The sequence below is a fragment of the Gadus macrocephalus genome, chromosome 23 (assembly GCF_031168955.1).
Source record: "Gadus macrocephalus chromosome 23, ASM3116895v1".
NCBI lineage: Eukaryota > Metazoa > Chordata > Actinopteri > Gadiformes > Gadidae > Gadus > Gadus macrocephalus.
The window spans coordinates 5457021-5472787 of record NC_082404.1 but is presented as its reverse complement, the minus strand read 5'-3'; the positions used below and the strand labels follow the sequence as shown (position 1 = coordinate 5472787).

General features: G+C 43.1%; 1 protein-coding gene and 1 long non-coding RNA gene across 6 annotated transcripts in view; both read right to left on the bottom strand.

Moving 5' to 3' along the window:
- LOC132452399 (uncharacterized) overlaps positions 1–15767 on the bottom strand; it is a 75022-nt gene that overhangs the window by 41624 nt on the left and 17631 nt on the right. The window lies entirely within an intron of this gene.
- On the bottom strand, positions 10047–13547 carry LOC132452434 (C-type lectin domain family 4 member M-like). 4 transcript variants are annotated; one of them, XM_060045062.1, is made up of 7 exons: positions 13414–13547; positions 12882–12957; positions 12660–12758; positions 11880–12551; positions 11346–11485; positions 10624–10724; positions 10047–10412 (listed from the first exon to the last, which is right to left on the bottom strand). In XM_060045062.1, the coding sequence occupies exons 2-7, from the start codon at positions 12946–12948 to the stop codon at positions 10247–10249; spliced, it is 1245 nt and encodes a 414-aa protein (XP_059901045.1). In that variant the 5' UTR covers positions 12949–12957; positions 13414–13547; the 3' UTR covers positions 10047–10246. The 4 variants fall into 4 exon arrangements, with proteins under 4 accessions (XP_059901045.1, XP_059901048.1, XP_059901047.1 ...); XM_060045065.1 differs by having other exon boundaries at positions 12660–12743; XM_060045064.1 differs by having other exon boundaries at positions 12882–12974; positions 13414–13527.

The window sequence follows — 15767 nt, the reverse complement described above, 5'->3', positions numbered from 1 at the left end:
CAAAAAATGGGGACTAGAAACTAACCTTTGTCTTATGTGCATTAACTCTACTGTTGGAGGTCACGCCCCTTTTCCAGCCTTTTCGAGATAGCTAAAATGTTTACACACATTTCCCGGGGTCCCGAGAACGACATATCCAAGATTTGGAGTTCTAGCCCTCAGAGAATTATTTTTTTTCCCAAATGCACTGTTATTTGGACAAAGCCCCTCAGAAGTGTTGCCTGCAAGACCTTGTGGTTCAGAATGTGGTAGAAAAACAGTTTTTGAGATAGGAAGGTCCTACCGCCCTGAAATTTGAATACCTTATTCTAGGGCCTAACTGGGACCCCCGCACTGAAACTTGGCCCCGTCGGACCCCGAGGGCAGGAATTCTAGGGCCTAACTGGGACCCCCGCACGAAACTGGGCCCGGTCGGACCCCGAGGGCAGGCCCCCCCTTCCTGCCCTCGGGGTCCGATGTTGGGAAAAATAACCTGATGAGCACATCACATGGCAGGCACATTAATATATAGTCGACTCTTGCACTAAACTCAACGAACACATAACACAAACATGATAATATAGTCAGGTCAAGGCCAGAGCCGAAGGCCCCATTTCCCAGGCAAATGGTAGACACTCAGACAATGCACCAGTCATCCTCAAGAAAGGGAGAGCCACATTAATTTATCACACAGGAGACATTTTGAGAGCTCTCCCCCGTTAGGAGGAACCAAGAGATACACCTGCCCATACCAGGGCCTCAGAGCCACATTAAATTATCACACACGAGACACTTCGGGGGGCACTCCCCCGTTTTAATTTATCACACCGGAGACACGAGGAGCTCTCCCCCGTTAGGAGGCATAGACCAGGGCCTGGGAGCCAAGGTCCAGCGAAAACACACAGAACCACACACACCTCAAACGCACACACCTCATCGAGAGGAGGATACAGCATAAGACTATCACACAGGGACTCTTGATCTTCTTCTGAAGCAGACCTTCCACGGAGGCGAAGCTCCGGACGAACCATCAGCGCTGATTAGGGACTTAGACATATTCGATTTCTCACGCTTTATGACTGTATAACCGTTGCCACTTTACTTAATAAATCCAAGGTCCTCGTGCCGACAGACTTTATTACCTCTCCGTCTCATTTCATCTGGTCCAGTAACTAGACAGATCGTTTTTCCCCTCACCGACCGGGCCAAGTTTCGGTGCGGGGGTCCCAGGCACATACATCGAGGCACATAACATGTCCCTCAATGTTGTCCTTATCCGCTACCTGTGCATACCACATCAAACGTGCATATGACTTATTCTATTAAAGTAAAACCCAGTTTCATCTTAACATATTTAAAGCTACACGAGTCCCTGACCGGTTCTTACTATTTCCAAAAACATTATAATTTTTATATTTATCTAGTTTTTCTCTGGTCAACATCAACTCGATACCTTATTTCCATTCTCTAATCATGACTGACTTGAATTCTCAGCGTGTGAATCCGTGATCGCCCACTCTCCTGGAGACCCCCACGAGCCCCACCGTCACCTCCCCGTAACCCGCAGGTATGATCAGTGAGTCGACGTGTGGCTCGGAGGTCCTCGAGGAGAGCCGCGATCCCACTTCTGGCACCATGTTTGTGGTTGGAATTTTCTAAACTGGGTAGAATAAAGAGTCATCCGAACTTATAACAATCATGGTCAAACATTTGGGTAATAAGGGTACATTGACATTCAAAAAACAAAGCAAAAACTGAACCTAAAGAAAAACTAATTAGCCATAATGGGAATATCTGAACATTTATCACAAGTTAGTAATTGGTTGACACAAATGTAATTGTAATCAATTATAGTAAAGACAATTTCCTTATTCAGTACCCCCTCGTATATTCCACTACTCTGAGTAGGGGAGTAACCTTCTTTATCTCGGTGGCCCTGACACACACAAGAAGTAAGGCTCACACACACACACACACACAGAAATGGTTCGTTCCTCTTCCATTTTTTTTTTACTTTCCCACTGTGGATGACATGAATTATGGTATGGCGGGTATGGTCGGGTGGTCGCAGGTCACACATGGTGTTGGGGCGAATGTGCTGGTCGTGAGAGGTGGGTCATCCGTGGGGTGGCTGGGGTATAGGGTGATCTGGATCCTCTCTCCCCATGGTGTAGTTCCTGACTTCATTTTTTTTCGACTTTCCCTTGCTCTCGAGTAGAGTGTAGTTACAAGTGTCCGTGGTTGGGTTGGTGTCAACCTTCACCCCCACAGCCCATACTCGATCAACTTCTAGTTCTCTTCTATACTTCTCCTCTCTTCCAGCCCAGATTCTCTGTTATCCAGTGGACAGCGGCTTGTTTGCTTGGGCGTTGGCTGCTAAGTGCCTAGCTTCCGTAACTCGACCATGACTTCTGGAAGCGCACGTGCTCTGGGGGCTGGGTGTGGGGGAAAGAAATAGTAGTTTGCTTCTTGACCTGCAGGGGGTGGCTTAGTTGGGACTTATAGTAGTTCTCTTCTTGTCCAGCTGGGGGAGTCGTTTAGGAAGAACTGGTGGCAGTTCCTCTTCTCGGCCAGCAGGGAGAGCCGCTGAGGTAGAACTGGTGGCAGTTCCTCTTCTTGGCCAGCAGGGGGGGGGGGCGGACTTTAACTACACTACTAAGATCTCCAAACATGGCGTTCGGGGAACTAAAACATGGGGTGGAGTAAAAGAACTCCAAGTATGGCGGACGGGGAACTACAAATGTATCAAAGCCTGACTCCTGTGATATGTGGTATTTTATGGCATAGGGCCACCACTCACTTACAGGAGAACACACTCTCTATCTGTGTCTTTCTGTGTTAGTCGCTAGTATTGTTTGATGTAGAATAAGCTCAAATATTGGCCTCTCTGTCTCTCTGTCCCTCCCCTTCCCCCTAAATATCACCATCTTCGTAGCAAACACTGACACCAGGTTCAAACCATATTAGGCCGACCTCAAAACGAACTAAACCTCTTAACTCAATTAAAAATAATATATGTATACAATTCTGTTTAATAATGGCAATAATTATTATTTTAATTCAATCTCCTTCAGAGTTCTCAGCGATTGTTCAACTTCACGTTGATCACACTTTTCATACACCAGGACCGGGAACACACGTAGCGTAGCCGACAGGCTTGCTGGTCGACTACCACTTCCACTTAAATTGTCTATGCCTAAGCCTTTGATGGTGCGGTTAATACAGCTAATATGCTTGTCCCTGGTCCCTTGTGGCTATGTGCAGAAATTACAGCTTATATGCTTGTTTGCATCACAGTTTTAAAACTTGTGTGTTAATACTGATCGACCACATCCTAGCCTCCTTTATCTGGTTCTTTGTGGATTTTACAGTGAAGCATATTTCTTTGTTACAGTTATTGTTCGTTCATATGGTTTTACATGCCATTTTGTATACATTCATACAATAAAAACTATGTGGACAGGCGAAGTGATTGAAGGGCTATAATCTTTGTCCATGTATCAAATGCAGTCAATAGTAAAGTGATCTCCTCACAGTTTACAGAAGTAACTAGTCACTACTTACTTTTTTGAGTAACTACCCCAACACTGCCAGTAGGCCCTCTTTCATATAAACACGACCCCATTTCTTTAGCTCCTTCACAAGTGTACCGGACCCATAGAAGATCACCCTCCAATTACAATTCAGCAATTATATTAGACGATTCCGGATGAAGCTCATCAACTAAAATTTTACTACCGTTTTTTAATTAATACTTATAATTTGTTCTAATTTATTTGGTTGTAATAAATTTGTAATTTAAAGCATGTTGAGTTGCCTTTGTCTATTTAATGTTCTTGCTAAATATAATGCAACTTGACTTGTGGCAGTTTGCTCATTATTAGGCAATCATTCCATTTTGAACAATAGCTATTGCACCATCGGAAATCTAAAGTGTTTAAGTCAGCAGTCTCTCGCGACCCGGTGTGTGTGTGTGTGTGTGTGTGTGTGTGTGTGTGTGTGTGTGTGTGTGTGTGTGTGTGTGTGTGTGTGTGTGTGTGTGTGTGTGTGTGTGTGTGTGTGTGTGTGTGTGTGTGTGTGTGTGTGTGTGTGTGTGTGTGAGATTCACTTCCAACCAAAATCAAAACTCTGCAGTCAGGTCCTGGAAGCTGGTGATATCCGGCACTGGCCTGCATATTGATCAGGATCGGAGCCACGGATGATCTGAAGTAGGAGAGGACTGAGGAGCAATACTTTTCTTTTTGCTTCCGATACGCTTTTGCGGGAGCCAATCACCAAGCTGGCTTTTCCCCCTGGCGCGCTATTGGCTGGTTCAATACAACGACAACAGGGAAGTGACGGCAAGCAGCCAATTGCGTACAGAGTCATTTGAACTAGGCCCATTGATCACACCTCTTGTGCTGAAGAAAATTACAGGAGCCTCCCCAGGCCAACGTGCATCTACGATTAAGCTTGGTCTGGCAATAGCATTTTACGTTAGCATTTTGCCGACTTATTACTAAGCCCAGTTGTACTATGCAGCAGCCGAAGTACGAGTGTATTCCAAAGATCTCCAGCTAACGTAGCTATACGTAGCTGACCTCAGAGATTTGTAATGTGGGACTTAATAATAATAATACATTTAATTTAGAGGCGCCTTTCAAGACACCCAAGGTCACCTGACCTGTGCTGTTCTGACTTAAAAGATAATTGGCAATTAACGAGAAAGCCCGAAAGTACTTGTGACATCCAATGCAGACTGTAAAAGGTCAAAGGGCCTGTACAACAGACGACGAGCAACAATAAATAATAGTATAGTCAGCATTAAAAGGGGACATAGCATTTGATAATTTTCGCAAAGGTCTTTGACATAAACGGAAAACAATATAAGTGCTAACACAACCTTGTGGCACCCCCTTTGATATCGTCAAAATAGAGGAGGTGGTGCTCGCCATCTGAACACATTGCATTCTAGCAGACAAATAGTGGGCTAACCAAGAGGCTGCTTTTTCCAATGTGGTGGACCATATGGACCAAGATACAGTGATAAACCGTTTTGACCGCTTTCGACCAATCAATAAAAAGTGCTGCATATTTATTTTGCAGTCGCCTTAATTATGTCATTTTTATCTTTAAAGGCAGCAGTAACAGTGCTATGTTGTTTCTTAACACCATATTGGTATTTGGATAAAATGCCAATTTCTATCCAAATTTGAACATAGAAATTGCTTTATTGATTTCCAGAACGCTTTTCAAAAACGTTTGCTTGTATACACATTCTGGAGATCGACCGGGGTTTGAGGGCCTTTATTGTGTAAGGTGACCTGTACTGGCCTATTTTGTGTAAGGTTGCCTGTCATGGCCTGTATTGTGTGAGGTGTCCTGTGCTGTTCTGTATTGTGTAAGGTGTCCTGTACTGTTCTAAGGTGTCCTGTGCTGTTCTGTATTGTGTAAGGTGTCCTGTGCTGTTCTGTATTGTGTAAGGTGTCCTGTGCTGTTCTGTATTGTGTAAGGTGTCCTGTGCTGTTCTGTATTGTGTAAGGTGTCCTGTGCTGTTCTGTATTGTGTAAGGTGTCCTGTGCTGTTCTGTATTGTGTAAGGTGTCCTGTGCTGTTCTGTATTGTGTAAGGTGTCCTGTGCTGTTCTGTATTGTGTAAGGTGTCCTGTACTGTTCTGTATTGTGTAAGGTGTCCTGTGCTGTTCTGTATTGTATTGTGTAAGGTGTTCTGTACTGTTCTGTATTGTGTAAGGTGTCCTGTGCTGTTCTGTATTGTGGAAGGTGTCCTGTGCTGTTCTGTATTGTGTAAGGTGACCTGTGCTGTTCTGTATTGTGTAAGGTGTCCTGTGCTGTTCTGTATTGTGGAAGGTGTCCTGTGCTGTTCTGTATTGTGTAAGGTTGCCTGTCATGGCCTGTATTGTGTAAGAGGCCAGTAGGTATTTCCGTTTTGGGAAAAGCAACATATAGTTTAATTACACCAGGGTCGATTTGTGACAACTGTAGCCTGTGACAAAGAGTCCTCTTTTTGCATCTATCGTGGTAAACTACAATCATACCTTTAATTATCCTATCTGTTATATGTCCGTATATGGGCGACCGCCCCCCCCTTGTGGCTCAATGGTTGAAAAAGCGCGCTAAAGTGCCCTTCAAGAGTGTCGAAAACGAGAGGAAATGCCTTATTGGCTGCCCTTTTCACGTGCAAAACATGATTAGGTGCCCTCTAGGGTGCTCCTTCAGAACAAGAAAATTCAATGACGTGCCTTAGTGAGTGCCCCCTTTAGTACCATGATATGCCCTTCTGCCCGTCTGGTCCTTCTAGTGCCCTGAAAGTCCCCTTCTGCCCGTCTGGTCGTTCAAGTGCCCTTCTGCCCATCTGGTGCTCTTCTAGTACCCTGATAGTGCCCTTCTGCCCGTCTGGTCCTTCTAGTGCCCTTCTAGTACCCCGATAATGCCCTTCTGCACGTCTGGTCCTTCTAGTGCCCTTCCAGTGCCCTTCCATTGCCCTTGTAGTGCCCTGATAGTGCCCTTCTGCTCCCTTCTGAAAGTGCCTTATTGGCTGCCCTTTACACGTGAACGAAAATTAATGAGTGCCCTAGGTTGCCCCTGATGATGATGATGATGTGCCCTCTGGAGCAAGAATATGGCAAACCGAAAAAAACATGTTGTGATTAGCTATTGAGGTGCAGACATTCCTCTCTTTGGTAGCTGACGAACGGGGAACGCGGGCGTTGCTTTCATGTGGCGTCGCCATGACAAACAGCTACATCGAGTGATACTTAAATCTCCACTGGATAACGAAGCAAAAAGCGGATAAAGAGTATGCCAGAACCCATAGTGGAAAAGCGCAATTAGATGCCAAGTTAGAAAAACTTAATATTTTCAGTTTGCATCATCCGTTTAAAATGTATATACATTTTTTGAGCGTTCAAGATCATTCAAGTGTATGTCATTTCGTGCAAGAGAGACGATAATGGTCAGCTATCAGCTCAACATGAAGGAAAACTTCCTTAAATGTTTCCGTAGCTGGCTGTCAGCGGTCAAAGACTGTATGGTAGCGGCACATTGAATTTTCTCCAGTCTAATTTTTACTCAAATGTTAGTAAAGATGAAAGCAGTAAGGCATCCTCCTTTCTTTGGCTAAAATGTGAAAGTGCACAATGATGTGAACAACTCATTTTGTTGTTTATAAAGTCGCTAGAATAAGGGGAAACAGTTTCTTTGAAGCAAAAAAAATTGTGGGGGAGGACCCCCAGACCCCCCGTTTAAATTATGAACCAAACTATTATTTTAAGTGCTACATGGAGATGTAACAAGTGCCCCCGATGGGACCTTCAAGGCAGCGCTTGCTAAGGTTAGGGGATAGGACCTTCCAGGCAGCGCTGCCTTTAAGGCTCCGTTGGGGGAACAAAACACCATCAAGTTAGAAAAGCCACTGTGTCCGCTGGTGGGGCCCCATGTTGTCCAGAACTTTTTTTTTTTTTTTTTGTCCTTTTTTTTTTTTTTTTTTCGCCCCTGCCCTTCAAACAGTCTGAGTCCGCCACTGGGGTTGATCATTCAGAGAGGTAAACTACCATCATAGAGATATATGAGTAAATATATATATGAGAAAATGTTTCTGGGACTACGGTAACTGAAACATAATCCTTTCCTGCAGTCAGCACCATATTGACATTGTATCTTTCTGTCATCTTCAACAGCTCTCTTGAAGTTATCCAAGGCCGAGACGATGCTACTAGTCCTAAATATAACTACAATTCAACCACATTCCTCCTATTCTCTCATTTCTAAAACCAGTCAAGATTAGTTTAGATACCACCTCTAAACTCCCCTTCAAAATAGTTCTTATCAGCTCAGATAAATGGAAGATAAAGATCAGATAAGCTGTGTGGTTTTACAAAATAAAGCCCCTATAAATGTTTGGCTTTCATTTCAAAGTCAGATCTTCCCTTTATTTAAAAAAATAACTAGAAAAGTCAGTGAATACACAAACGTTAATAATTAAATTTTATACTGAAAGTACTCATTCTGTACTACCATAAAAAAAACAGTCTTTCTAATTACTTATATATATAATATAGTGTGTAAGTCAGCAATCTCTCTCTAACTATAGCGTGGGAGATGGGTGTGTGGGTGTGTTTGCCAGTGTTTGCTTGTGCGTGTGAGTGCCCTTGTGTGTGAGGTTTCACTTCCCATCTTAATTTAAAGTCCCAGTCAGGCCCTGTGCCCATTGGATCAGGCACAGGGCCAATTGATCAGGACGAGAGCCACAGTTGATCTGAAGTGGTTTTGGCTAACTGGAACCATCTACCATAATCCCTGGGGTTGAGAATTTAAATAGAAAACTAATTTATTTATTTTAATGTTGTATATCCCTTGGGTCACGTTCCCGGGCACTGTCTGTGGCCGTGGCTGTGACCGTGGTGTGGCCATGATGTGGCTGTGACCGTGGCTGAGAAGGTGACGTGGCTGTGACCGTGGCAGTAGGTTGGCTGTGACCGTGGCCGTGAGGTGGCCGTGGCTGGGTCTGGGATGGAGCTGTGAATAGGACGTGGCTGTGACCGTGGCCGTGAGGTGGCCGTGACCGTGGTGTGTCCGTGGTTGTGACGGTTATAGCCAGTGAGCCACGCCTGTGATACTGTCTTTAACACTAATTGGAGATCATCTGTCTAAAACACCAATTGGGGTGCAAAAACACCAACATATTCTTTATTTTTCTGACCAGATGTTTTTTGTCCCGACGAAAACCTCGTAAGGAAGGTCCCTCTGCTGCTTTCTCGTAGATTGCATCATCTTTCCCCGTCTTCCTTAATTGTGACTGCATCCCTTTCTCTCGCATGATGGTCAGCAGCTTACGGATTTCACCGTCTCTCTAGTTAAAATAGTTCTTATCAGCTCAGATAAATGGAAGATAAAGATCAGATAAGCTTGTGATTTTACAAAATCAAGCCCTTTAAATGTTTGGTTTCATTTCAAATTCAGAGCTTCTTGAAATGTCAGTGAATACACACAAACTTCTAAAATCCAATTCCTTTAAATATGTGACAAAAAGGTGAGGAGTCAATAATTAAATGTTATACTGAAAGTACCCATTCTGTACTACCATAAAATAAATTGTCTTTCTTATAACTTGTGTACTTTTGTGATTTAAAGCGCATTGTGTTGCCTATGTGTATGAAATGTCTACATAAGCAAAATGTGACTTGACCTGTAGTAGTATCCTCATCATAAGGCAATCATTAAGTAATCGCACCATCGGATACATAAAGTGTGTACGTGTGTGCCTGTGTGCGTGTGTGTGCCCTTGTGTGTGAGATTTAACTTCCCATCCATATCGAAAGTCCCAGTCAGGCCCTGCGCCCATGTGATCAGGCACAGGGCCTATTGATCAGGATGAGAGCCACAGTTGATCTGAAGTGGTCGCTGATCAAGCAACAACAAAGCCGAGTAGTTTGCAAAGCACTGCCGGTCAAAAGACCCCGGCCTCTTTTTATGCTCACAAACGAAGCTGTTTCCCATACGATAGGTCCGCCCGCGGCCGGTCAGTCATCCAGTCCTTTAAGCATGTGGTCAACATCAGCTGATCTAAACACTAGGTTGAGGTCAGCACGCGCTGACCCCAGACTCTCTGGCGCCGTGTCAAGCCTTTGCTACGAATCCAGAGGTGTTTTAGATGCTTTCTACTATTAATGTATCAATATGATAGATAGGCCTAATAATAAGCATAGTTTGCCATAAAATGTAACCGTTACTTTCTTCCATAATCCCTGGTGTTGAGAATTTAATTTGAAGACTTTAATTTATTTATTTGAATGTTGTATATCCCTTGGGTCACGCTTCGGTCTCTGGTACCGCGATTCTGTCTAATTGCATTGACATGAAAACGAAATCCCCATTATGTGTAGGCCCGCGTAACCATGCCCGGGCAATAGGCGGGTATAAAACGGGCCTATTTGGCAGTGTAAAAACCACTTATAACAACATTTGGAGATACTCTGTCTATAATACCAGTTAGATATACTCTGTCTATAACACCAGTGGGAGATACTGTCTATAACACCATTTTTCTACGTTTTAAAATGATTAACTGACATTGTTTTTGATGACATTTATTATATAACTTGTATGTTCTATCTTTGCATCCTTCGTCAATCATTTTTACCACTACTCTCATGCATTGGGGATATTTTTTCAAATGACCTAAGTAAAGAATAGGAAATGAATTATACTCAATGATACATACATTCTGCATATTATAACATATAGCTATGGAATTTGTCTCCAATGCAATCTTCATTGCATAGAAGTTTTGATCTCTGGTTGTGAATTTCTTTTGACAGACTTGCAAGCCCAGTGTCTTGTCCAGGTACAAGGGATATCGTTCCAGGTTTTTGACTCTGGCATCAACTCTGCGCAGTCTTCATTTCCCGCATTGTTGGGTTCACCAGGATTCCATAAACTGTTTGGAGAAAAGCAAAGATTCTTAATTATATCCTTCATCACTAGGCATCTGGCCGAGATTTTGCCCCCAAAATTGTATAACTCCAAAACTATAAGGGCCAAGAGGTTAATTTACTTCTTACCTATAGTGGGCACACAAACCTCTGTTGAATATATATATATATACATATATTGCTCATTGTACTTAATGCAGGAAAAACCTCAGTTACCTCAGTTTCCTGGGTGATCCATCTACCCACTTCCAATTTGATTCGGATCCCCTATCATTCAGACCAATCCAGACGGCACAACAGAAATTGTTGATGAAATTCTGGAAGAAAGAAGGAGGTTCTTTATAAAGACAACAGTCAAAGCTTAACACCCAGGGTCCACAGCTGATCGGCCTGCAAAATGGATTCAGATCCTCTTTTTAATACTGAACTCAGATCTGCACTGATGTTTGTTGTCTGTTTGTGGTCTTTACTGTGTATTTAAACTTTTATTTATTTTATTATATATTGCTTTTGTATATTATATATTATACGTTCGATAACATGCGTGCACTTTTAAGGAGCTGCTCATTGCATTTCGATGTACTTTGTACAATGACAATAAAGCTTTCTATTCTATTCTAAATGTATAATATATTTGTACTCAATTTCATGTCACACAATATTTGGATTATATATATATATATATATGCAGTCTTTAGGATTTAGGAGTAGGATTTAGTAAGTATCTGGCCGTGAGGTTGTAGATTGCAACCAACTGAATCCCCTTCCCCATTTCCTATGACGTATCAGAAGCTATGCTGACTGTACCCCCCTGTAAGGAGTCATAATGCTAGATTCTACTTAATTCTACAGCACTTGCATAAAATCATATTTTCAGAATTTATTTAGTGCAAAACTTTACACATAGTAACTTCCTTCCTCTCTCCTTCCTTCCTGACCTGTTCCTCCTCGCTGTCGATGACGACCAGATCAGCACCTCTGTCCTGGCAGTCCTGCCGGCTGGCCATCCAAGATTTCTTTGCAGCAGAGAGAAAGTAGCAACTGCCACCATGAGGCTGCCATCCCGCTAAACAACCTCCTAATAATAAACAAATAACCTCTAATTACATCCATGAGTAGCATTACAGTAATTGGAATCTCAAGCAGTTACTTATATTAGCTATCTTTGTCATTTTTTGTGTTCCGTTTTATAATATTGTTTAAATTCTAAATTCCAGGTTAAGTTAAAGTTAAATCCTGTATTTTGGGTGTTGTGTTGTCTTTTGGCTAGCAGACCACATTCATACTATTATTAAACAAAACATGAGTTAGATTTGCTTTCTTTTTTTTTGATTTGCTTTCTGTTAAATGTTGTTAACTTTTAAGGAAATACTAACTGTATAGTAAGAATAAAAAGTAGTAAACAAAATATGGACAGCATACTTTTAAATGAGTTACCAATTAGTTGTTCTTAATATAACTTCCTTCCTTACCCCCACTCAACCTTTGGAGCTCTTTCAGCTGGTCTCTCTCCAGGGTCACGTTGTTGTTAATGGTCTGCAACTGGTACATTGCCTCTGTCAGGTTTTTGTTACTGGTTTGTAGGAGGTCTCTCTCTTGAGTCAGGTTATTGTTAATGGTCTGCAACTGGTACATTTCCTCAGACAGGTTATTGTTAGAGGTTTGTAGGAGGTCTCTCTCTTGAGTCAGGTTATTGTTAATGGTCTGTAACTGGTTCATTTCCTTATTCAGGTATTTGTTACTGGTTCCGAGGAGGTCTCTCTCTTGAGTCAGGTTTTTGTTACTGGTCTTTAACTGGAACCCTTCCTTAGTAAGGCATTTGTTAATTGTCAGTAGATGGTCTCTTTCTTGAGTTAGGTTGTTGGTGCTTGTCTGTAACTGGTCTCTTTCTTGAATCAGTTGCATGTTACTTGTCTTTAACTTGTCTCTCTCCTCAGTCAGGTTTTTGTAACTTGTTTGAAGCTGGCCTTGCTCTTGGATCAGGTTGGTGCAAGTAATCCTTAGCTGGTCTCTCTCCTTAGTCACATGTTTATTTCTTGTCTGTTCACGTCTCAAATCAGTCAGGTTGCATCTGGTCCCTAGCTGGACTTGCTCTCCAATCAGGTTACAGCTAGGGGTAGGTTGTTCCACTGCCACATGGTTATCTGCCACACAGGACATTAGTCATATATGCAAACCATATCATCCAGTCTTTTTCTTTGCTTCATAAAGGCGACATCATAGCCTCGTAGTAAAGATAACTTTCTACTCACGTTGGCCGGCTACGATGATGATCCCAGTCAGAAGTACAACACATAACACGCCAAGACAGACTGCAGCCGCTCTGAAGGGTCTCTCTTTTAACCACAGGACTACAAAATAAAGATAGGAACGTTTAGTCTTCAACTTATGGGTCAAATCGACATACAGAAGATATCACAGTAGTTATGCATTTATTCGTCATAATATTAAATTGAAGTAAGCTCTTTTTTTACCAGTCCGGTGACTTTCTTTGTCTGGATTATATGTCTTTAAGCTGTCATCAATTTCAAAGCCCATCATTGTAAAGCTCTGTGAAAAGAGATCTTCTGTGAAATGATTTGCAAATGGCCTTAATATATCAGCCAAAATCAAGAGTATAGCACAGTCAATACAATATTGTTTAATATACCGTTACATTTATTTAACATTGTTAAAATTGACTGTTATCACACATCGCTATCACACATATACATTGATAAACTTATGTCATATAGCATTTGAAAATGCTTTCACACCTCACAAAGTATTTAATCAATAACCACTTCTAAAAGTGGTTCGGAGGTATGCCCCCTCTTCAAATTTGTTTAAGTTTTGGTTTTGAATAGTTTTACTGGACAAAGTTAATTTGTTCTGCCATTGCGACAACTACAGGATGGCTGCATATGTTTTGGAATTGCCCAAACAATGACCACATTCAATAATTCAACCTGCTTTTGAAAAGGGGTTTCAGAAATGTAATAGGCCTACAAAAAAGGATTAACTAACCTGTATTAATTCCAAAGAGGTCAATATACGGAACAGCAGTGATCCACTAAGACCTGCGTAGAAGTGAGCACAGAAGAAATGATATCAATAAATGATGAGCAATTACAAATCCTTCGAGAAAGGGAAGTGATAGGAGAGTTGGATAATGTTAAGGATTTCCTCATTCCTCATCGGGGATGACAAATAAATAAATAATAGAGCCCAACCGATATATCTGTTGGCCTATTTATAGAATCACAGATCTATCCCTATTGGTGTATATGTTTGCCGATATGCGCTGATATGAAAGAAATAGGGTTATTCCCATATTGTGATCACTAGTTTGTCCAGCAGAGTTTTCTCCCAATTCCATGGTTTACGTCCTCTGAGCCCGCTATGCAGCACACGCAACATGTACTTATTCAGAGTCAAGGGACTTCACGACTCTCAGCCAAGCGTTGTCGGAAGGACTCAGAGTCAAGTGGGGTCTTAGAAGACTCATTGCTAATTACGTAAAATACTCTTTAGTTTACGTAAATAGACGCAACGAGTTTGTTGCCGGTTATTTTGAGTTTCACAATACCGGCTTCGGCTGTGGTCATTTTACTTGCGTGGGTTTAAAACATTTTTGCTGTCTGAGAAATGTGGAAAAAATAAAGACTTGTTGAACGCCGTATTCAACACCTGGGAATGCTCCGTTTGAGATATGTAGAATATACTGCAAAAAGTTTAGGTGTAGTTAACCTAGACACACAGCATGCTTGTATAACTAACATTAATGTTGTTGGATCAACCGTCTTGTGATACAAGTAATGTCAAATAAACATTTTACTTTGAACCTTGTACAGGTCTGATTGGATAGAATACCGTACACATACATTATATGTAATTAGTTTCAAGCAGTAAAAGTCCTTCCAATTCAGACTCAATTGTGATCTTTCTTTTCCCTGGGAGAAAGAAAGTTTTGTTTAGGAGTAAGCTGTCAATTAGCCCACTGCGTCTGCTCCATCTCCTGACTGAAGACCCTCACGGTCAGGAGACTCTGCAGGGTGGAGTTTAAATAGCAGCTCTGTGCGAGGTTGGGGAGCCTGAGAACACACACACACAGCAACAGGTAGCAAGGCTTCACCTCACTACAGCACTAGCCACCAGGAGCCAGCAATTGGCCCAAGTTTCATTTTAGAGAATGGTCACACTGTGGAGATCTACGTTGAGACCAGAGGTCACCAGAGGCCCTCTCCACCCACCCCCGGGCAGCAGCTCTGTCCTCCTGGAGCTGCCCTGCCTCGGTGGGGCGCGTGGCTGGGCCGACTGGGCCAACCTCGGAGGGGGTGGTCGTCGATCTAGTGATTGTACTGGTAGAGACAAAACACAGGGGTGTTTTGTCACAGACACACACTGACACAAACATGCATGGGAAGGTATATCCATAGTGGGGAATGGGGATGGGCCTTGTTTGTGCAAATAATGCGTTTTTTAATGTATCACCTGAGCTGTTGACCAAACCAGTGGTACTTTCCTCGGGCCAGCTTCTGCTCCTGTTTTCGCTGTTGCCGGTAATGCGGTACATAACATTAATCGTGAGGAAAAGAGATTTCAGTTATGCATGACATAGCGAATACATCCTCATATATATGAATTTGATATAGCCTAGAGTCAGGAGGACCGCTACGGACTATCATATTAAAAATGACGGATCAGTTCAGTGATGGGGGTGAGGAGCGACAGCATGGTGGGTCCATGACCTAGGGTGGGCTCACTGACCGTGAGGTATCTGTCCAGGGCCTGGCTCACCGAGCCTCCAGGCTCCAGGTCCAGGGACAGGTTGGTGAAGACCTCCATGGACGAGGACTGGCCCTCACATCTAACACAGGAGAACATACGGGAGACACTGATGAAGACTGCTGGCCAAGAGCAGGATACACTGCTGCTGGGGCCGACATCCTCCCTACATCAAGGCCTTCATATCGTTCACCACTAAGGGGAGGACCAAGACCTACAGGGAGGACAAGACCTCCAGGGAGGACCAAGACCTCCAGGGAGGACAAGACCTACAGGGAGGACCAAGACCTACAGGGAGGACCAAGACCTACAGGGAGGACCAAGACCTACAGGGAGGACAAGACCTACAGGGAGGACCTACAGGGAGGACAAGACCTACAGGGAGGACCAAGACCTACAGGGAGGACCAAGACCTACAGGGAGGACAAGACCTACAGGGAGGACAAGACCTACAGGGAGGACCAAGACCTACAGGGAGGACAAGACCAACAGGGAGGACCAAGACCTACAGGGAGGACCAAGACCTACAGGGAGGACAAGACCTACAGGGAGGACCAAGACCTACAGGGAGGACCAAGACCTACAGGGAGGAC

What these genes read in the sequence shown, in the direction of transcription:
- LOC132452434 (XM_060045062.1), bottom strand. Translation starts at nt 12,948, where the DNA reads ATGATGGGCTTTGAAATTGATGACAGCTTAAAGACATATAATCCAGAC. An exon ending in CAAAGAAAGTCACCGGACTG is followed by an intron (nt 12,759 to 12,881) that starts GTAAAAAAAGAG and finishes TTTATTTTGTAG; the next exon opens with TCCTGTGGTTAAAAGAGAGA. An exon ending in CATCATCGTAGCCGGCCAAC is followed by an intron (nt 12,552 to 12,659) that starts GTGAGTAGAAAG and finishes CCTGTGTGGCAG; the next exon opens with ATAACCATGTGGCAGTGGAA.